At 47.0% G+C, this 22,210-nt stretch overlaps 1 protein-coding gene across 6 annotated transcripts in view; it reads right to left on the bottom strand.

Moving 5' to 3' along the window:
• Positions 1 to 315: 315 nt before the first annotated feature.
• The window catches only part of LOC147375279 (cytochrome P450 4A11-like), a 31,197-nt gene continuing 9,302 nt past the window's right edge, over positions 316 to 22,210 (bottom strand). Inside the window, exons 2-15 of one of the 6 annotated variants that reach the window (XM_086387014.1) lie at positions 21,537 to 21,612; positions 20,990 to 21,105; positions 11,105 to 11,246; positions 9,753 to 9,797; positions 9,193 to 9,320; positions 8,123 to 8,247; positions 7,619 to 7,773; positions 7,066 to 7,172; positions 6,791 to 6,981; positions 6,560 to 6,693; positions 4,376 to 4,440; positions 4,155 to 4,231; positions 1,152 to 1,324; positions 316 to 791 (exon numbers count right to left, since the gene is read on the bottom strand). In XM_086387014.1, coding sequence (XP_086243140.1) covers positions 784 to 791; positions 1,152 to 1,324; positions 4,155 to 4,231; positions 4,376 to 4,440; positions 6,560 to 6,693; positions 6,791 to 6,981; positions 7,066 to 7,172; positions 7,619 to 7,773; positions 8,123 to 8,247; positions 9,193 to 9,320; positions 9,753 to 9,797; positions 11,105 to 11,174 — 1,278 coding nt within the window. In that variant the 5' untranslated portion in view covers positions 11,175 to 11,246; positions 20,990 to 21,105; positions 21,537 to 21,612 and the 3' untranslated portion in view covers positions 316 to 783. Of the gene's footprint in view, positions 792 to 1,151; positions 1,325 to 4,150; positions 4,232 to 4,375; positions 4,441 to 6,559; positions 6,694 to 6,790; positions 7,173 to 7,618; positions 7,774 to 8,122; positions 8,248 to 9,192; positions 9,321 to 9,752; positions 9,798 to 11,104; positions 11,247 to 13,842; positions 14,077 to 20,989; positions 21,106 to 21,422; positions 21,613 to 22,210 lie in introns of those variants that run through there. The other 5 variants (XM_086386995.1, XM_086387004.1, XM_086386982.1 and 2 more) reach the window with 5 other exon arrangements.

The raw sequence follows: 22,210 nt of genomic DNA on the forward strand, positions 1-22,210 counted from the left end.
GAGAAAGCTACCACAGAAGAAGAGGCAGGCTCCTTCTTTGACAGGTGTTGGAGTGAGCGTCTTCCCTCTGAGCCTTAGGCGACAAGGCCTTTCTCCTGACTCAGCTGTCATTGGGAGCCTCAGGCGCCAGGCAGGATGTGGGGCTTGATTGACTCCAGAGTGTGAAGCTGCAGAGGGGCTGGACATGCTCTCCCTGCTAGGGTCTTGGCCCCATAGAGCAGGTGCTGTCTCCCCTCCTCCTCCCCACTGTTATTCCCTCCCCTTCTCTCTCTTCTGCTTCATCCAACTCCTTTCAGACAAGACGCACACATTCCATATGATATTGCACACTTTATCCAGGGATGGGGAAAGAGGAAACCATGTGAGTGAAACGGGGGTAGACCCATCTCACACAGGAGAGAGCAGTGGCCCAGGGTGAAGGAATCACACAGGATTTAACAGGTCCAGTGATGGCTCCCCAGGTGTTCTTATCCTAGTTCCCAGAAACCCAGAATAAGCCTGTTTGATCTGAGTTGCCCAGGTAAGCACAAAGTCTTGATGAAAGAGAAGGTTATATGAAGACAGAAGCAGAGGGACATTTGAAGATGCTGCTGGATTTGAATGTGGAGGAGGGCCCAGGAGCCAAGGAATGCAAGGATTGCAGCTCTAGATACAAAAATGGCAAAAAGCAGGATCCTGTACCAGGTCCCTGGATGAGGGGTGAGTCAACATCTTGGTTGTGTCCAGGGAAACCCTTTTCAGAATTCTCACTCCAGAGCCATCAGAGGATAACTTTGTGTTGTTCTAAGTCCCTAAGGCAGAGACAATTCATTTTACCATCAAAACAGAAGTAAATACAGGGACAGACAGGCAGGCAGAAGGGGAGAAACACAGGAGAGAACAGACAGACAGGAGGGTGTTGGGTGATGAGGATTCCGGTAGACAGTGAGAGATACAGGGGGTCAGAGACAGATGGAGAGACAAGCAGATAGGGAGCCTGGAGAAAGGTGAGAGAAGGGCAGCAAGTCAGTTGCTGGGCAGCAGGCAGGAGATGAGGCAAGCTGGCAGGTGGGCAGATCAAAGCTGGAAGTGGGCAAAGGGGCAAGGACAGGGAGAGTGACAGCAAGACAGGATGGCGGGCAGGGGCCCTCAGGGCTTGTCCTTGTCCCCACCTGGATCAGAGAGCTTCCTGAGCTGCAAGTAGATCCCATTTTTGGATCTCAGCACAATGACTGGCATGGGCACAGGGACCCTGGAGGAATCTGGTGACAGCTCAAAGCGAAGCAAGGTCAGGGCCACGGCCACCTTCAACTCATTCATGGCAAACTGCTTCCCGATGCAGTTCCTACGTTCGGAGATAAAAAGGAAGTAAGCAGAGGCTTCTAACCCCTGCTGAGCACAGGGAATCAGGGCTCTCCTAGAGGTGGCCCAGCCCTAATCCCTTCCTTACTCAACACACTGAACTTGCCAGCAAAGCTCTCCCCCTGACAGATGACAAAGCCCACCTCTCTAAGGACTAGCTCCTAACTCATACTCCTGCTCTCAGCAGGAAAACCTGGGGAGCATCAGTGCTCTAAACCACAGAGTCAAGTCAAGTGGATCAAGACTGTGAACTAGTACTTTATTCACTCGTCCACTGGCAATTCCCGGTTTCAGGTCAGCCCAGGGCACTGTAGGGGCAGGGCAGACAGCCTCTCAGAACCTTACCACCTACGGTGGACAGACAGGCTGCCCAGTCCCCAGAGATGACAAGACAGGGCTGTGCAAGGAATCAGAATGGCAACAGGGAGGCTTCCTGGAGAGGACAAGGGTTAATGACCCTGAACCTACTGGACCCATTCCTTCCCAGTTAATGGTCTTGCTTCCTGTCTCCCTCAGTCCCTCAGTCAATCTACCTTTGGAATGTTCCATTCTAATCCAAAAATGACCCTCCTAACAATCACTTGGGCTCCTCATCTGGCCTTTTCAGCCTCCATTCCTCCCCTTCCCTCTAAAGCCCCAGTAGCTCCAGGCCTGCTATGTTCCGCATCACAGGGAGCACATGTCCCAGTGCCTCAGCGGCATCACAGCCCTCTCTGGATTCTTCCTCACTCATCTTGAATCTGTCCCTCTCGTCTTCCCGACTCAGGGACGGTTGAGGTCCCCTCCCCTCGCCTCTGCCATCCTCATGCTCAAGGCTCCATCCAGTGACCACCACCCTCACCCCCTCTGCTGGCTGCACCTCTTCCCACTCTGGACCCTCAAGGCACCATGGGTGTAACTCAAGGACACAGCACATCCAGTGCCCAGCATAACGCCGGATCCTGGATCCTCCACAGTCTGCTCAAGGAATGAATGAGTGAAAGAGTGGATGTGTGAATGATGTCTGTCTTGAGGAGACATGTTGTTGACAGTGAGCCCTGGGGGAGGATAGCGTTATCATCCCTGTGTTCCCATCTCCTAGCACAGGTCTTGGCACACGAAGACACGCATAATACATACTTTCATATTTAAACAATAGTAATTGAATTGAAAACAACTCAAGTGGAATGAGAATATAAGAAATATTCAGTTTGAAGTAGGAATCAAGCTGCTGAGTCCCTCCTGCCCTCTAGTAGCAACTGAATGACCTGCAGCCATGTCTACAAGGAGGACTGGACCCTGGTATAAACCAAATCCTAGAATCAATTCAGGAAGACAGTTTACTTCAACACTCTTCTGTTAAGGTTGATTCACCAACTGAAAGTTTCCTAGATCTGTACAGTCAGAAAAAACTTGTTTCTACTAAGTTACAAGTCACTGTAGTTACTATTTCAGGGGAGGTTCTGTGCCCTTTAAGATCTTCACAGCAATCATTAGGAGTGTATCAATCAGGCTAACAGCTATTTCAAGGGTGCTTTATGTTTTACATGCAATAGATTTTTCAAATGCACGTGTGAAACACAAAATACTCTCCCCCATGTAGGGAAAGAGCAAATTAGCCAAGATGGCATTGTCAGGCGCTCTCTCCCTGCGGTCTCTCACTGTCGCCTCAGGGTTTGTAACTAATGATTATGGAACAGCTAGACCACGTATAGCTCTGCGTATGTGTGTCACATGGTACTGGCTTGGACTCTGGCTACTTTTGTTATATAAGCTCCACCTGCAAAAGCTCTGAGGGAGGTGTGTGGTATGCCTTTATGAGTTTGACTATGAAAGCCCTGGTTACTGCTGCATTGGGGCCACGTTGGAGCAACATTATGGTTATATTATATGAGGTTATGTTCTAGCTATGTTATGGTTTTTATGGCTGCTGCTACAGTGGCTGCGTCAGGCAGGACAGAGCTGTGTTATGGCGGCCATAACACAGCCAGGAGAGAATAAATGTGTCTGCAGTTCCTATGGCTCCTCCAGTCCTCCTCCAGCCTCTTAGCTGACGCTTTACATCTATCCTGGGTTCAGCAAACAGTGTGCACAGTATGAACAGTGAGAAACTGGCATCACGAGCAGGATCAGCAATAGACTTCCCAAAGCAGGCTTGATTGTCCTCCACTTTAAAGTTTTTCTTACTAACATTACTCTGTATAATCTGGGACCACACGGTCTAAACTCTGCTTTTTAATAAATAATTTTGGCAACAGAAAATATATGTCACAGTTATACTAATACACAGTCAAATCTATGTCGGATATACTGCAGGAATTGAGAACACACTCATGACTGTGAAACTTTCTTCAAACTACAACTGTAACTGATCACATACATGACTTGAAGCCTCAGGACATGGAATTCCCAATCCAGACAAGCACGCCGAATACAGTGACAAGTGAATTAAGCAGAAAGACAGTGGGCTGACTAGAAAGGCGGGAACAGAGAAAATCATCTTTTAAGGTGACTGAAATTGTGCTAACCAAACATGTGTAGTTTAAATTTCATGAAGACCTGTAATGCTCAAATGTCATACTCCTAAAGTGAGGAAAACCCTGATACTTTGGATTGGCCACTGACATGGAAATGAGGTCAATCCTTGTGGACAGTAGGAGGTCAGTGTCAGAGTGGAGGGCCCTGAAGACCTTCTTGTACATGGAGACCCATGCCTCCTTCTCAGCACATCAACAGACAAGGACAGAACTGCATGCTCCTCATATGAAGGTAGACAGTCACACACATCGGGTAGCAACCAGTGACACTTGCCTCCCCCAGTACAGAGGCCTCACCTGGATCCTCCTGAGAAGGGCAGGAAGGCATGGCTGTGTCGAGTAGAACCTGGCGCAAACCGAGTTGGGTCAAACACCTGTAGAGAGAGCATCAGGGCCAGGACATTTGGGGTCAAACCCCTCACATGAATGCACTGGGGGATAAGAATCCCAGAGAGGGAGCAGGGGAAGGGTTTGGTGTCGAGAGAGCATCCCATCTCCTCCTCCCACGTCCATCGTACCTCTGGGTTCGGCCACACCTTCGGGTTGTGATGAAGCCCATAAATGGAGAGGGAGACTAAGATTCCTGTGGGGCAGAGGAGAGAGAGAAGCCTGATGGTCCCATAGTGCAGGGGATGAGCGGCTTCACAAAAGTCCTGGGAGCCATCATGGGAGCACCCCCGGTCACTCTGAAAGAAATGATGCTCTTGCAAGACAGGTGGGCGGGGCATGACAAAGCACATGATCACAGATTAGGGGTAGGTGACCACAGCCCAGGACTGAGAATTAAAAGAATTGCAAGGTTACACTTAGGAGCAGCTCAGGTGACAACTCATATTTATCAAGTGCCATCATGAAGCTGGGATTGAATCCTCACACAAGCACTCCTGTCCCCACAAGCCCATGAAGCACCTGAGCCTCAGAGAGGTTAAGGGTTGGGTCTATGATCCCACAGTTAGGAGGGAACAGGGCTGGGATTCAGACCCACTGGGTGCTGAGTCAATGGGTAGCCTCCAGCCATGGCAGGGCTCAGACCTCATCATCACCTGCTCTCTGCCACCCAGCAGAGGGCACCTCAGAGACTAGAGCCTCTGACCCATGACAGTGGAGTCTTTTGAGCTCCCTCCCGTATTTACACCCCATATGGAAGCACCATGCCTCCCTCTGCTTCTGCCGTCATGATTCAAGAATCAGAATTTTAGTTCTGATCGCACAGAAGGGCCAACATTTATTTGTTGAGCTTTGTTGCATTCAAGTTTTGTGTCAAACATTTTTTCTTTCAGTAGAGGTTAATTACTTTTCAACAGTGTGTTAGTTTCTGCCATACTACAGTGCAAATAAGGCAGTTATGTATCTATATATATGGAGAAGGAAATGGTAACTCACTTCAGTATTCTTGCCTGAGAAATGTCATGGACAGTGGAGCCTGGTGGGCTATGCTCTATCGGGTTGCAAAAGATCCAGACATGATTTAGCAACTAAACAACAGCTATATCCCCTCCATCTTGCACCTCTCTCCCCCTTCCCATTCCACCCCTCTAGGTCATTTCAGAGAATTAGGCTGGGCTTCCTTTTATAGGACTTCCCTGGTGGGTCAGACGGTAAAGCTTCTGCCCGCAATGCGGGAGACCCGGGTTTGATCCCTGGGTTGGGAAGATCCCCTGGAGAAGGAAATGGCAACCCACTCCAGTAGTCTTGCCTGGAAAATCCCATGGACGGAGAAACGTGGTAGGCTACAGTCCATGGGGTTGCAAAGAGTCGGACACAATGAGCCACTTCGCTTTCCTTTCCTTTCCTTTTTTCCTTTTATATGACTTCCCTGGTGGCTCAGACGGTAAAGCGTCTGTCTACAATGTGGGAGACCTGGGTTTGATCCCTGGGTCGGGAAGTTCCCTGGATAAGGAAATGGTAACCCACTCAAGTACTCTTGCCTAGAAAATCCCATGGACGGAGGAGCCTGGTGTCCATGGGGTCGCAAAGAGTTGGACACGACTGAGGACTTCACTCTATTTCTTTCTTACTTTCCTTTTATATAGCAGCTTTCCACTAGATACATACTAGTATTTTACACATGATAGTCTATCTATCGATGTTACTTTCTCAAATCATCCTACCCTCTCCTTCCCCTCCTGCATCCACAAGTCCATTCCCTATGTCTGCATCTACATTCTTGCTCTGCAAATACATTCATCAGCATTATTTTCCTAGATTCTATATATACGTGTGTGTGTTATTATGCAATATTTGTTTTTCTCTTTCTGAGTGCTTCCCTCTGTATAACAGGCTGTAGATTCTTCCACCTCACTGCAACTGACTCATATTTGTTCCATTTTATACTGAGTAATATTCCATTGTGTATACGGACCACAGCTTCATATCCATTCATCTATCAGTGGACACCTTGGTTGCTTCCACGACCTGGCTATTGTAAACGATGCTGCAATGAACACTGTGGCACATGTGCTTTTTGGATTCTGGTTTTCCCAAGGTATATTCCTAGTAGTAGGATTGTTGAGTATATGGTAGTATTAATCCTAGGATTTATGGAAAAGCATTTTTTAAAACTCATTCAAACTACAGAATAAATATTATCTTCAGGCAGACAAGAGCCAGAGCATCCTGGAACTGGAAATGCACAGGTGGATTACTGGTCTAGCATGTGGTCCTACAGAGTGCTTAGCTGAGTGGTGAGGTGAAGTTCATACCTGCAGGTAAGGAGCGTCCATCAGGGAAGGTGATGGGCTTGCTCAGCTCTCTGCTGATGACTGGTACTGGTGGATAAAGTCTCATGGCCTCCTTGATGCACATGGTCGTGTAGGGCATCTGGTCCAGATGGTCCCTGAAAGGAAGCCCATCTGAGGGCAGGCAGGACTGGACAAACACGGATTCTCTCTAGTTCAGGTAGGACAGGGCTCTTCCATCTCCAGGACGCTCACCAGGTGATGGAAGCACCATCGGCGAGGAGGCTCTGGATCTCTTCCCGACACCTCTGCTGATGTTCTGGGTGGGAGGCTAGAGCATAGAGGATCCAGGAGACGCCACTGGCTGTGGTGTCGTGACCCTCAAACATGAACGTGTCCACCTCAGCACGGAGGTCCTCGTCAGACAAGCTGCTCCCATTCTCCATCTGTGGAGGCAGGACCAGAGTGCAGGGTCTGCCCTTCCTGTGTGCTTCCGCCCAAAGGCTCAGGCCTCTCCTGCCCACACTCACTCTGGCAAAGAGGAGGATGTCCAGGAAGTCCAAGTGCCTCCTGCTCCTCACCTTCTCCAGCTCTCCCTCCTTCTGCAGACGAGCCTTCCTCTCCTTGATCACTGCATCTGTCCCAGAGCAGTGATTTCCAGCCAGAACTGAGCACTCTGGGCAGTTCAGATTCTGCACCCACCATAACCCCATTTGCCCCTCAGGCCCAGTTTGGTGCCAGGTGGATGAGGGTGAGGGTGAGTGTGGGACTGGGTGAGCATGTCAGGAATTAGAGTTCCAACACATTCTACTCTAGACGGGAATCCCAACACTAGCACAGCCCTTGGGCCTCTGGCTGAATGCTGCTTGGATAGGGTCTCACTCAGTCATCACCAACATGGGGACTCCTGTAACTCCCTGTTCAACACCTGACTCCCTGACCTCTGGGTTCCCAGTCCCTGCAGCAGGTGGGTCTGTGCCAGCTCCTGAAGAGGAAGCAGAAGTCTGGGATCTGCCTAAGGGGTCAAGGCCAGGCCATGTGAGCCTGATGAAGGTGGGGGAGCAGCCCAGGAAGGAGGGGAACCTGTGTGTTGATGGGCGAGCTGGCAGGCCCGGTGGTTCCAGTGGCCTTCAGGGGTCAGCCTGTAGATGAGGTCGTTCTGGTGGAAAGCATTCCGCAGTCGGGAAATAATCAGATGACTGACGTCCTTGATGGCCTGGATGTAGGACTGGGAGTTCCTGAAGGGAGAGGATGCAGAAGAGGCTGGAGGCGAGGGAGGCGCTGACCTGGAGAGGGTCAGATTCCTCAGGTAACACCGAGGCATTGTGATTTCTGCCTCATTTCCCTGGAGCCCTCCCCCTGGAGTCCTTTACAGGTGTCCTGAGAGGCCAGGCTTCTCCCTGAGCAGGAGTCAGGGACCTCTGACTGAGTCAAGGGTGGTCTGGGTGGAATTTGACCGTGGTGCATGTCTCTCTGTAGAATGTTACTTCTTGTGTTGATAAACATCCACACTGCCCTTACTGCCTCTCAGGTAAGTCCTTCCCATTCGGGAAAACAGGACCCTGCCCTTGAAGAGCTGTCACTGACCTGTCCGTCTGGACGCTGCCCTGTTGGCTGAAGGCACACTTCATGATGGTGTCCAGGGTCATCAAGGAGACATGTCCAAAGATCTCCAGATGTGAGTCCTGGCTGACGAGCTCCTCCCACTTGTCCTGTGGAGGGAGGAGGCACTGGCCCTGCTCTGCTGCCCTAGAAGACCTGTGCTGCCAGGTCCAGGCTTTCTCTCTGTCTCTACATCTTCAGATGAGATTTCTCCATTTTCTAAGTAGACATGTTTTAGCAACTTAGGCCTGTAACACCCGTGTGTAATGTGATGCCTATTTTTTCTGAATCTTTCTTATATATGCAGTTATATTCTCCCCTAATATCCTAAGTAATTCTGAATATTTGGAATAATTTATGAAAATAACCACTTTTGGCAGAGCAGAAAGCATAGTTTCTCAGGCGACAAAGGGAGAACTTCTGTGTCCTGATGTCAGATCTGGATAGGTGATTTCCAACACAAGGAAGCAAATATTTCAAGGCAAGGAAAAGCTAAAATGGCTCTAATGGGGCATGAGCTACTCAATTGCTTTCGTTCATCTAATGTTAGCTAAGAACAGGTGCTACCTGGTCTGGATCAGAGGTGGTGTTTGTGAAGACCCAGCTCTGTGAATGTATACCTGGCCTCATTTCCTCCCATGAGTGGCTCAGTGATGTGCAGAAGCCATGAAACCCAGGCCAGAGCCCACCTGTGTGACATCCTGGGATTTCCACTCTGCCTCCACAGCTGCCATTGCCCAGGCCAGACAGGGCCACTGTGAGCTGACCTCCTTGATCTATTCCCCTGTGTTCAAACATGGAGATGGGAGAAGAGTGGACCCTGAATACACCGTGGCCCTATTTCTCTTGGTGAGGAGAAAAGTATGGATCCAGGTTGGTGCTTAGATGTTCCTCTGACCCACCTGGCTTTAATGAGTGCTGTCTCCTACTAAGTCATGAGTGCATCATTCTGGGTGGCTCTATTCAATAGGTGTCTGAGGGACATAAGTGTCTGATAGTGGACTTTGTCAGCTGTCCTGGATTCTAGTGTGTATGGTGACAAGTGATGGACTCACCAGCATCACTCGGACAGAGTCAGCCATGATTCCCACGTAGGGCTTCAGGATGTCATAGTGGAAGGCTGGGGTCAGCATCCGCCGGTGCTGGAACCACGTCTGCCCCTCCAATAGCAGCAAACCTGTCCCTGGACCACAGATGGGTGTGTATGGGTGTCGCGGAGGCTAAGGCCCTCTTGGGAGGAACCAAGGGTGTCAGGAGAAGTCTCCTCATGGGCAAGGGTCAGCAAGGCCAGTACACTTCAGGGATGTGAATTTCCAGTATGTCTGTCCATAGCATGTGATTATGACAGCAATGAGGTCAAAAAACTGTAAGGGGGCAGGTGATAAAAGAACTTATCAAAAAGTCAGGGAACATTAGAAAAGACTGAGAAGTGATGAAGAAGCAGCTAGGCTTCAGGAGGGCTACAGCGCCATTACAAAGACTGATGTTATTTTAGAAAAATGAGGTTTGATTCAGAGATGAGGGTGCCTGGCACCTGTTCTCCATTTACGCAAAACGACCACTCTTGGTTAACCTAACGGGTGGGTGGCTTGCAGTTTTATTTAAATGTACTTACCAATCCAGGGCTTTATGAATCTGTGGATAATTTGAGCCTTTGGGTCTGAAAAGTAAGGAGGGAAGATGGATGGGACCAAACACGGAGACAGCCTCTACAGCAGCTGAGGTCTAGACCTTGGCTCCCTTCCCTTCCTGGTGCTTGCCAAATGGCACTCACTCTGAAGTCACCACCCACTTGCCTCCCATCCCTGATTCTCTCTGTCCTGATAGTCACTGTGGTCCCAGGAAAGTAGACTCAGTGTTGCAGAGCAGAACACCCACAGGACTAAGATGGTGAATTGCCCTGAAACATAAACTCTGTTCAGTGCCATAGAATGAGACAGAATCTGTGATTTTTCTATAGTCAGTGGTAGTCTCGCCATCTCAAGACCCAGCAATCCCACTGCTGGGCATACACACCGAGGAAACCAGACTTGAAACAGACATGTGTACCCCAATGTTCATCGCAGCGCTGTTTATAATAGCCAGGACATGGAAGCAACCTAGCTGTCCATCAGCAGATGAATGGATAAGAAAGCTGTGGTACATATACACAATGGAGTATTACTCAGCCATTAAAAAGAATACATTTGAATCAGTTCTAATGAGGTGGATGAAACTGGAGCCTATTATAGAGAGTGAAGTAAGCCAGAAAGAAAAACACCAATACAGTATACTAACACATATATATGGAATTTAGAAAGATGGTAACGATAACCCTGTATGCGAGACAGCAAAAGAGACACAGATGTATAGAATAGTCTTTTGGACCCTGTGGGAGAGGGAGAGGGTGGGATGATTTGGGAGAATGGCATTGAAACATGTATAATATCATATAAGAAACGAATTGCCAGTCCAGGTTCGATGCAGGATACAGGATGCTTGGGGCTGGTGCACTGGGATGACCCAGAGGGATGGTATGGGGAGGGAGGTGGGAGGGGGTTCAGGATGGGGAGCACGTGTACACCCGTGGCAGATTCATGTTGATGTATGGCAAAACCAATACAATATTATAAAGTAATTAACCTCCAATTAAAATAAATAAATTTAATAAAAAAAAAAAAAAAGACCTAGGACAGGCAACAGTGAAAGGTGCCCAACCTAGGACAGTGTGGACAAGGAATTGGCTCCAGGTCTGGGATCATCTCAATTTGTTTGTAAAAAGAAAAGAGACGTAAAAGAGAATCCAGCCCCACCAGGAGCAAGGCATTTAATAATAGTAAATAATGTAGTCCTATCTGGCTTTGGTTGGGAGGGTGTTTGGAGGAATTCAGGCCTTGGCATCTGACGTGCCTGTGTCTTCTGGAATTTCACACCCAGGGGCATGTACTCAAATGGAAGATTGTCTCCGGCTGAGGGTTTCCCTCTCACCTGATCTCCCCAGGACCATCTTCATGTAGTCAGGGTCGTAGACCAATAACAAGGCCCTCGTGCCCCACATCCAGCGAACACAGGCCCTTGGGTATTTCTCTACCCTTTTCAGTAGGTGTGGCAGCTCGCCCTCCTCTTGGTACTGTCACCAAGGGAAAGACAAGTCAGTGACTTCTTTCTTTTAGTTCCAGAGCAGGAGTGGAGGTGAAGGCCTGCAAGGGCACCAGGTGGTCACTCTGCAGCCATCAGCAGAACTAAGAGTTTAGAACGATTTCTTCTGACCTGGAATCTCATCCAACCTTGCAGGCTGTCCACCATTCTCCTAAGATCGGATTCTGTCCCATGTCAAGTAGAGTTATGGGCCAACACTACAAACTGCCTACAGAATCTTAGGTAACTCCATGGCTTGTGAAACATTTGGAAATAATTTGCACACAGTCAGAAAACTACTTGAGCAATTTATGATAATTTGTATCACTTTGTAGGCTTCCCTGGCACCTCAGGTATTATGAATTTATCTACAAAGTGGGAGACCTGGGTCAATGCCTGTGTTGGGAAGATCCCCTGGAGAAAGTAAGCAAGTTTTCATATTATTTGGTTTATTTATAGAAGAGATAAATATTTTAAGAATTTAATGTATACATTAGTTTCATTTGCCATCCTGATCATATATATGTTTGATGTTATCCCAGCATACATTTAATGTATATGGGTATGAAAGAATGTTTGGAATGTGTTTGGCTAAGTGAAAAAAATTAAATATTACATTGTGTGTGATATAATTTTCCATCTTGAGTGTGTGCACAGTTGTAGGTCAGATTTGGCATGTACACATATGAGAATGGTATTGAAATAAGATTTTGATATGTGGAGTTTTGATCTCATTTTCGTTGACTAATTGTCAGAAACTTTTGTGCACTTCCCGTCTTGTGGTGGAATCTTTGTACACCCCTGAGTGTGGACCACAAAGGCCTTTCCTTTCTGAATTTGCCCTCTCTCTTCTTGCCCTGACAGGCTGGCGATTCCACAGGACCCATTGCTCTGCCCCCAGGATGCTGCTGCCAGCGCTTCCTGCACTGGGTCCACCTGCTCATCTTCCGTGTCTTTGCTCAAGTTCTTCCCTCTACCTGGTGGCCTGTCATCTTTACCACAGAGCAACTGCCTCTCCTCTACTTTGGAGACTCAGTTTGTTTTGTTACCTCTGGATTTCTGGTCAACAGTTGATCCCAGGCAAGTTCCAAATAGTCACATCATCTTTATTTCAATGGCTTCTGTGTAACTCAGATCAAACCCTCTACACTTTGGTATCTGACCTCTACCAGCATCTTTCTACCATCAAGACTCACCAGCTCTGAGGCAAATTGGCTACTCTGGGTCACGTTCCTTCACTGAGCTTGTGTTTACTGAGCAGCAACTCTGTGCCAGACACAGATTGAAGGCACTAAATTAGGCAGCGGCTCAAGATGCTTGTCTGTTTGTGGCCTGAAGGCTCGTGAAATAGACTGAGAGAGCAAGTGGCCATAAGCGGAAGGCATCATGAATGTGTGATGGACAGAAGACAAAGCCTATGAGGAAGCTTTGGGGAAGGGGGCCTAACTCAGACCTGGATGTTAGGAAGTCTTCCTGCACTTGCTTTTTCTTTGGCTCCTAATTTACCAAGATGCTTTCAGGATAGAAACATGAACCAGAGGCAAGGTTTCCCAGAAGAAGCTCATTGCTATGATCTGCAGAGAGAAATAGCTGCATCTAGTTAGCACTGACTTGAGGGAAGGACATCCAAGGGAAAAAGAGTGTCCTCTCCACTCCTGGGAGATTCAGGATGAAAATGACTTGGGCATGGGACTTGTGAGACACTCATTGGAGGGATGAGATCATTCCGGGGAGAGGGCACATGGGAGCTGAGTCCCAGAGGCTGGAATGCACAGGCAGGGGGGAAGGACCTTGAGTGACCTGGGGTGCAGGAGATTAGGAAGGAGAGGGGAGAGAGGTACTGGGCCAGCCTGCATGGGGCTTGGGCTGCTTCTAGTTCTTGTCTTTGGCTCCACTCTGCTCTAATCGTGCTGCTGAGAGAGACCTCAGCTCTCTGCAACCTGTGATTATCTCCTAAAATTTGTTTAAGCCACAGACCCTTGGTGACCCATTTCCATGTGGCCCCTGACTTTGCTCTGAGCTCCCCCACCCCCAGGCTTTGGTGCCGGTGCTGGGTGGGCTGGTGCTGCCCCTCCCAGCCTGCAAGCTGCTCCTTTCCCTCCTGCCTGTCCCTCCACACAATGGACTGACACCGCTCTGTGCAGGCTCTGTTTTGGGCACTGAGGGTGAGGAGGATTACAGGCTCAGTTCCAAGAGCTCATAGTTCAGAAAGACGACACCAAACAGGCAGTTCTCCTCACCTGGCCCCATCATGGGAACTTCACTCCTGTGTGTGGCCTCTGGTGTGGGTTTCTGGCACTGACCTTACCGGACTAGAAAATCCCTTAGTCTGAATGAACCAAGCCGCTCTGTCTCCACACCTGACATAACCCAACCCCGCAGGTAAGCCTCTTTTCCTGTGACTTGACACATTCTTAGATTCCTGTCTGTTGTCTCCACACACAGTGAACCCACGGGGCTGATCCATCAGACTGGACATCTGTGCTCTCAGGAAAACACAGGGCCAGGTATGAACTTGCTGAGTGTGACCATGCTCTAGATCTCCGGCCCTCCCGACCCTCCCACTCCCCCATCCAGCTCCATCCTACCTCCTGCTTGTGTCCATAGAACCAGTGGGAAGGAGGAGATGGGAAGTGATGAAGGGCTTTGAGCAGCCACTGTCTGCGCAGGTAGAGCTGTGCCGCCTTGATCAGAAGCAGAACCAGGCCGAGCAGGGAGACCACCTGCAGGAGCCCGGAGACACCGCCCAGGGCTCTGGAGGGGCTCAGTGCAGAGACACTCATGGTGCAGTGGCTTCTGGATCGCTGACTGTCCCTGACTGTGGCTGACCTCCCCTGAGCAGCCAGCCTGATCTGGGAGGATGTCCCCGCCCACCTGGGGGAGGGTGAAGGTGAAGGCAGAGCTCAGACCTGGGCCTCCAGATTTGCTGTTCTTTTTTTTTGTTTTTCTTAAACCAATCTCTCTTTTGTTACAAAATGTAAGTATTATAAAGAGAAGATAATGTTTGTAACCTGATATGGGAGTTTGAGTTTCTCTAGGATACTGGAAACTATCATATGCTTACATTTTTGAAACCTTTAGACAGTTTGAAATAAAACAGAAAAGTAAATATTTTTAAAAGCTTCCTGATGACTGAGTCCCTTCAGAGTTCTCCTGAAACTATCACACATTGATAATTGACTGTACCCCAATAAAAATTGGGCTGGTGGCACAGAGGGTAAAGAATCTGCCTGCAATGCAGGAGACCCAGGTTGATCCTTGGTCAGGAAGATGCCCTGGAGAAAGCAATGGCTACCCATTCCAGTATTCTTGCCTGCAGAATTCCACAGACAGAGGAGCCTGGCACGTTACAGTCCATAGGGTTGCAAAGAGTTGTACCCTACTGAGCGACTTTCATTTTAGTAAAAAATACAAAATGTTAAAGAACAAACAAACAAACTGATTTAAAAATAAGAAAAAAGCTTTCTTGAATAGCATATCCCTGTGATGTCTTATATAACAGTGTGATATTGTTCAGAATCAGGTTTAATTCTCTAGTATAAATAGCCTTGAAATACCCTGCTTGACAACATGAATCATTTTCATTTATCCAAGGCAACTGAAACTTCCACAGATTCTCGTAAGACAAACTGCTCCTATTCTCCATCTACGGAGGCAGGGCCAGAGTGCACGTATCCCTTCCTGTGTGCTTCTGCCCAAAGGCTCAGGCCTCTCCTGCCCACACTCACTCTGGCAAAGAGGAAGACATCCAGGAAGTTCACATTCCTCCTAGTCTTCTCCTTCTCTAGCTGTCCCTCCTTCTGCAGGTGAGCCTTCCTCTCCTTGATCACTGCATCTGTCCCAGAACAGTGGTTCCTAGCTAGGGATGAGGACTCTGGGGGCCCAGATGCAGCCCCACCATAGCCCCAAATTCTTATCTCCATGTGGCAGTAGCACACGTATGTTGAGGTGTGTGCCACATAAGATGGGTAATAATATGTCCATGTTTCTGAAAGAGGGAACAGGCTTGGCTGTAGAAGGGAGTTTCAGCACTTGACAATGTGTTTATGCACTATAGTGTCTAATGTGCCTGTCTCTGGGATTGAGCATATTATTCTAGGGGGCTGTGTCTGATGGATGTTTGATAGATATATCTGCTTGAGAGTGAACTGTGGGTTGAGCCTGGTGTGAGAATGAGCAGATGAAACAGAGGTAGACTCACCACCATCAGTTGACAGAGTAGGCCGTGTGCCCCATGGAGGGCTTCAGGATGTCATGGTAGAAGGCTGGGGTCAGCATCCACTGGTACTGGAACCACATCTGCCCCTCCAACAGGAGAGAACCATTTCCTAGGCCACAGATGGGTGTGTGTTGGGGAGACTGGACCAGAGAGGTGACTGGGGACTATATAGGAGGAACCAAGATTGTCAGAAGGCCATATGGCACGAGAAAATTCAGCATGGCCAGTACATTTCTGGAAAGTGAATTTCCAAAATGGCTGTTCCATTAAGATGTGACAGTTTCAGATAAAGGGTAAAAAAGAGTAGGAGAGACAAGGACCTACAGTAAAAAATGAGGAACTACACTCAATATTTTGTAGTAACCTATAGGGAAAAGGATCTGAATCCCTGTGCTGTACACCTAACACTGCAGAACAGGGTAAATCAATGACATGGCAATAAAAGGTTTTAACAATAAGTTATAAAAACTCGTATATATTTGAAATATAGTCACACTCTGAAAACATTTAATAATCTCTTCCCTTTGGTAGTTGTTATTAATTATTCATTGTTCAGAAAAAAGTAAGAAAACCGATCATCTCAGAAGTTTTATCCATCGTGATAGGCATGAAACAATCTCCTCCTTTCTAGTATATGAAGAATAATATTGGGCAGCATACAGGGCCATTTTTTAAAATTAAAAATTATTTATTTATTTTATTATGTTTGGTTGTGCTGGATCCTCGTTGCTACATGCAGGCTTTCACTATTTGTGGCAGGTGGGGGAACTCATCTGGCACTTAATAAGAAGAGTTCGTGTTACTAAGAGTGCTTGTTATCTCTTCTTCTTTAGATCCTAGAAAATACTTCAGAGGGTTGTTGCTACTATCATGACTATTTTTAATAAGAATAATACAATGAACTGCCTTCCCTTCCTGATGACTCTCAGCTATCAATCTGTCTCAGTCACCACAAACTTGCTTCCCATCCCTGACTCTCTCAGGCTTCAAGGATGGCTGGTAGAGAGTCACATACTGATGCTGAAGGGCCAGTCTCTGTAGGAATTTCCCAGACCCAGGGCATGTACCCAAGAGGGAAGATTTGCTCCTGCTGGCATGTGGGTTTCACTCCACCTGTCCTTCACAGGACCACCTTCATGTTGTCAGGGTCAGAGTCACAGGGCTAAATTGCTCACCCACAGAAACTGAACAGGAATACATGGGAATTTCTCTGTCCTTTTCAGAAGTTGTTGCTGTTTCTATCCTTTGGATCTATAAAAAGAGCAAAAAATAAAAAACAGCAGCAACTCTGTTTTAAGGTCAAGTGCTTGAGGTAAGGCTGAATGTTTGCACAGGCATGGTGGGATGGTTCTGAAGGTATCCACAGAGATCAAAGACTAGAACTGCTGAGTCAGACTCTGATCCAGACTTCTAATATCTCTCCAGAACTTGGCCTGCAGATCTGATTTAGATCTAATTTAGTTTCCTTTTTGTTTCTAATTTAGTTTCCTAAGATCTGATTTAGTTTCCTTGTTTGTTTCTCACTCAGAACTGCCATTAGAACTTTAAACACAGTGAATGCTTGATAAATGTTCAGGGATTAACTCCATGGAGTACAAAACATTTTCATAGGCTTATGTAAAACTCAAGGCAAACCTGTATGAGGGGAGATTATTACTCAATCATGTTTCACTGAAGAATGAGGAAACCCATGTAAAGGATATATACCCAGGTGAGATCATTTAAACCCAAAGCTGCTGACCCCAAGGTGTCCCTTCCCAGGATTCCCAAGACTCCCTGGGTGCCTCTCTTATCACGTTTCCATTCAATATTCTAATTGCTTAGCATTGTGTTCATAGGCTTACCTTTCATATCTGTTTTTAGAGTGAGTGTAGAGCATGTTCATAGGGATTAAGCCTCAGTTTTCAAAGAAGCAATAAGTTCATGAAGAAGAAATGAGTACATATAGGAGTGATGAGTGAGTTTAATACAAAATTCTGTTTGCAAGTGTCAGATAGAATCAGAGCTAATGTAGGAAAGAAGGAAGCACAAAAATAAAGCTGGGGCTTAGGGGCATCTCATAGAGCACAAGGGGAGAGGCAGCCAGGGTGTGGAAGGGAAGAATCAGGGACTGGAGGGCTGCCAGGACTGTGTCTCCCATTCTTTCTCTCTGTACATCCACGCAGTCATCCCTCTGCAAGTGTCTACGGAGGCTCTACTTTGAACAGACACTGTTCTAGGAGTTGATGATACAGTCATGAATCAACAGAAACAGTTCCTATCCTTGCACAGGTGGGTCTGGGCGGTGGAGGAGAGAATGTCTACCTTTCTGGGGTTGGCACGTTTCCCCATTCTGCCACCCTTAAGCCTGAGGGGACCTGTTGAATACTATTCTAAGACTCTGATTCTTATATCATGGCCAAGGTGTCCACCTGTTACAATCAACTGTGGCTGGGGTGAAGGCCTTCCAAAGGCCCACCCTCTTGAGGGAAGAGATCTCGGAGCAAGTGAGCTGGGCAGACATCCCATAATGTTTCCACCATAGTGAATGTCAAGTACATGAAAGACTGGGTGGGTAGAGGAGCTGAGTTATTCATTTATTTGATACCTATATCTTGAGTACATGCTTTGGATCAATTGCCATCCTAGGAGCTAGAGATTCAGCAGTGAGCAACAGAATCCTTGCCTTCATGGAGCTCCTGTTCTAGTGGGGGCTGACAATCCTGCCCTGAACTGAGACATGTTCTGCTTGAGTGCATTCTGAGGGCAGCTCTGTGCTCCAAAGTCATGACCATTATTTATTCTGTCCTGTTCTTCTCATCCAGTGCATGGACTGACCTTTAGGAGCTTCTTAAAATTCCAGCTATGTTACCTAGTTTTCTTGGATCTCCTCTGGAGGACCCAGAGGTCCTGGACATTTTTTCTGATTGCTTGGTGCCCAAGAAAGCCAGATGCCTGCAAATTCTTCTTCCTGGTCATGTCCTTTGTTCTACCCAATTAAATTGGCATTCTAATTCCTAACTGTGCCAATAACAGAAGTATTGAAAAAATCTGTGTATTATAACAGCTAGAAATATTTGGTTGCAATTGCTATACTAGACCAGCAGAAATTGAGAGATGATTAAGCACCGTGTGTGTGTGTGTGTGTTAGTTGCTCAGTTGTGTCCTACTCTTTGCCACTTCATGGACTGCAGCCTGCCAGGCTCCTGTATCCCTGGAATTCTCGTAAGTATTGCAATTCTCCAATATATCCAAAGTATAAGGGAGTGGTAGCTATTCCTTTCTTCTGGGGATCCTCCCATTTTAGGGATCAGACCCAGGTCTCCTGCATTGCAGGCAGATTCTTCACCATCTGAGCCATTATGGAAGCCCCATGAATAGTACAATTGACAAAGGAGAAATTATCTACTTACAGAGTCTAAATATTATGTAATGGCAAACAGTGAAATGGGAACAGCAATGGAAGTGTTTTAGTGGTTTCATGTGTCAACCCTTAGTTCAGAAATGTGACAGTTGCACCAAGAAAAGACCACAGTTTCTCAAAATCAAAATACTCTGGAAATCTAATACAACAACTTCTGTGAACAAACTGGGATTTGGCATCTCCCTGTGGCTGATTCTAACAGTCCCCGTCTTGCCTCCACTCTGCTGATAATGACTGAGACTCCTTCTCTTGAAAAGACCTGCCCCACAGTGTGCCCTCCCCCCCTCTACCCCCCAGCCCCGACCCGCCACAGGGCTGAGTGCTGCCTCCTTCAGGGGGTCGATGCTGCGCTTCCCCAGCCTGCAAGCGGCTCATTTCTCTCTTCCTCTCTCTCTCCACACACCTGGGCTGAGCATCCCTCCAGGTCAGTCTCTGTGCTGAGTTCAAGGGTACAGGGAGGGGATGATACCTCAGCCCCAGGAAACTCACAGCACACTGTATGAGGGAAGAACACCCAGAGATAACCAGACCCAGTTTAAGGGCACAAGTCAAATATCAACACCCTTTGCTAGACGCCATCCTTGAGGCTGGTCATTCTGTCTGGGAATGTCAGTTTTAAGCAAAGTCCTGTGTTCCACAAAATCAAGCCAGTTGGCCTGCTCTACCTGACAAAACGCCCCACACAGCAGGTGAGCTTCTTTTCCTTGACATGACACCATCTTAGATTCCTGTCTGTTGTCTCCACACACAGTGGACCCACAGGGCTGGCCCATCAGACTGATGTCTGTGTCCAAGGCAAGCTCAGGTCCAGGCAGGGACGGTGGGATTGAAGAATGGGCAGGGAAGCATCCAGATGCCTGTGAGAACAGCTGAAGGTGCTCAGCCTGGAGAACAGGGAGACTCAGGAAGGAACAGCTGTTGTCTTCAAAGGGCCGGGCTGTCAGGACAGCCTGAGATTTCCCTAAGGAAGGGGTGTCTGACAGACCCGAGGTTGTCAGCACAGGGCCTGAAGAGGAGTGAGCTCCCAGGACTGGGTGAGGGGCTAAGACCTGAGAGGTTAGCTGGCTTTTCCCCAGGAACCATGTGATTGTTACACAACAAGACTTTGTCCTGTGGGCTTGCTGACCATCAATCAGTTTGGTTCAGTTCAGTCACTCAGTCGTGTCCGACTCTTTGAGACCCCATGAATCGCAGCACGCCAGGCCTCCCTGTCCATCACCAACTCCCGGAGTTTACCCAAACTCATGTCCATCGAGTCAGTGATGCCATCCAGCCATCTCATCCTCTGTCATCCCCTTCTCCTCCTGCCCCCAATCCCTCCCAGCATCAGAGTCTTTTCCAATGAGTCAACTCTTCACATGAGGTGGTCAAAGTACTGGAGTTTCAGCTTTAGCATCATTCCTTCCAAAGAAATGCCAGGGCTGATCTCCTTCAGAATGGACTGGTTGGATCTCCTTGCAGTCCAAGGGACTCTCAAGACTCTTCTCCAACACCACAGTTCAAAAGCATCAATTCTTCGGTGCTCAGCCTTCTTCACAGTCCAACTCTCACATCCATACGTGACCACAGGAAAAACCATAGCCTTGACTAGACGGACCTTTGTTGGCAAAGTGATGTTTCTGCTTTACTCTAAGCACCTAGCCATTTGGCCCCTCTCAGTCCCCTGTTCTTCCCCTGCTACCTACCTGCTGGTTGTGACTGAGGCTAAATAACAACCTCTAAGCACATTTTTATAATCACATTGCAATGACCGCTTAGGCATGCAAGGCTTTTCTGGGTCTTTGTGACCTCATGGACTGTAGCCACTAGGCCTCTCTGTCCATAGAAATTTCCAGGTAAGAATGCTGGAGTGGGTTGCTATGCCCTCCTCCAGATGATCTTCCTGACCCAAAGATCAAATCTGGGTCTCCTGCATTGCAGATAAATCTTCACTGTCTGAGGCATCAGGGAAGCCCTATGATCACATTGGAATGATTGGTTTTCCAATATCAATACATAATTACTTCTCCATTCAGATACTTGAGAATTTCAACAAAGTTTTATCCTTGATATTAATTATGGTATTTTCCTACTAATAGGTTTATTTTGAGCTGCGACCAGAAAATGTGCTCACCTTGGACGACACCCTTCACTTTCCATCAACCCTGGAGGATCCAACACCAGTTTCAGTCCTACTTCACTGAAGTACTACACTTGTAGCAGGAGTAGTTCTAGTAATTCCCTTTTATACTATGAAAGAAAACAGTTATTTAATTAAGGATTTTACACTCCTTGGAACCTTTAATACGGTTTGTTGCAATCTGTTCTTAAACAACAAAAAAAATTATATCTTAAAACTTGTTGCTTTCTTCTGAGAAAATTTAGCTAGACTCTCCAAAAAAAAAAAAGATGTTAGAACGATACTACAGAAATACAAGCTACATAAGAGAATACTATGAACAATTACATGCCAACAAATTTGATGACCTAGAGGAAATTGATAAATTTCTAAAATTGTTCAACCTACCAAGTCTGAAACATGAAGAAAAGAGAAAATCTAAACTTACTGATTAGTAGTAAGGAGATTGAATCAGTAATCAAAAACCTTCGATAAACAAATTGTCTAGGACCAGACAGCTTCACTGGTGAGTTCTACCAAACCTTTGAAGAAGAATTCATACCGATCCTTTTGAAACTCTTCTCAAAATAGAATAGGTGAGAACACTTCCAAACCCTTTGTATGAGGCCAGTATTACCCTGGTAACAAAACCAAATAAGGATATCTCAAGAAAAGAAACTTTCAGGCCAATATCTGATGGACATAGACACAAGCATCTTCAACAAAATATTAGCAAACTGAATTCAATAATAATTTAAAAGGTGGAAGCATGAAAGTCCCCACATACCCAAAGCAATCTTGAGAAAATGAACAAATCTGGAGGTATCATGCTCCCAGACTTCAGCCCAGAATACAAAGCTGTAGTAATCAAAACAATACAGTATTGTCATAGAAATGGACACATAGACCATTGACATAGAACAGAGAGGCCAGGAATAAACCCACATGTATAAGGTTGATTAATTCATGACAAAGGAGTCAAGAATATACGATGGGAAAAAGACAATCTCTTTAATAAGTGGTGTTGGGAAAACTGGACCATAACATGCAAAATAATGATATGGAACCACTATCTTACACTTAACTGAAAATAGATTAGAGACGTGAACATAAGCTCAAAAGATCCTAAAACTCCTTAGAAGAAAACATAGGTGATAACCTCCTTAACACTGGTCTTGGAAATGATTTTTTGGATTTGACACCAAAAGCAAAATAACCAAGTGGGATATAACATAT

This window comes from Bos grunniens, chromosome 3 (assembly GCF_055505025.1).
Source record: "Bos grunniens cultivar Pamir isolate PY7600 chromosome 3, Bosgru_T2T1.0, whole genome shotgun sequence".
Lineage (NCBI taxonomy): Eukaryota > Metazoa > Chordata > Mammalia > Artiodactyla > Bovidae > Bos > Bos grunniens.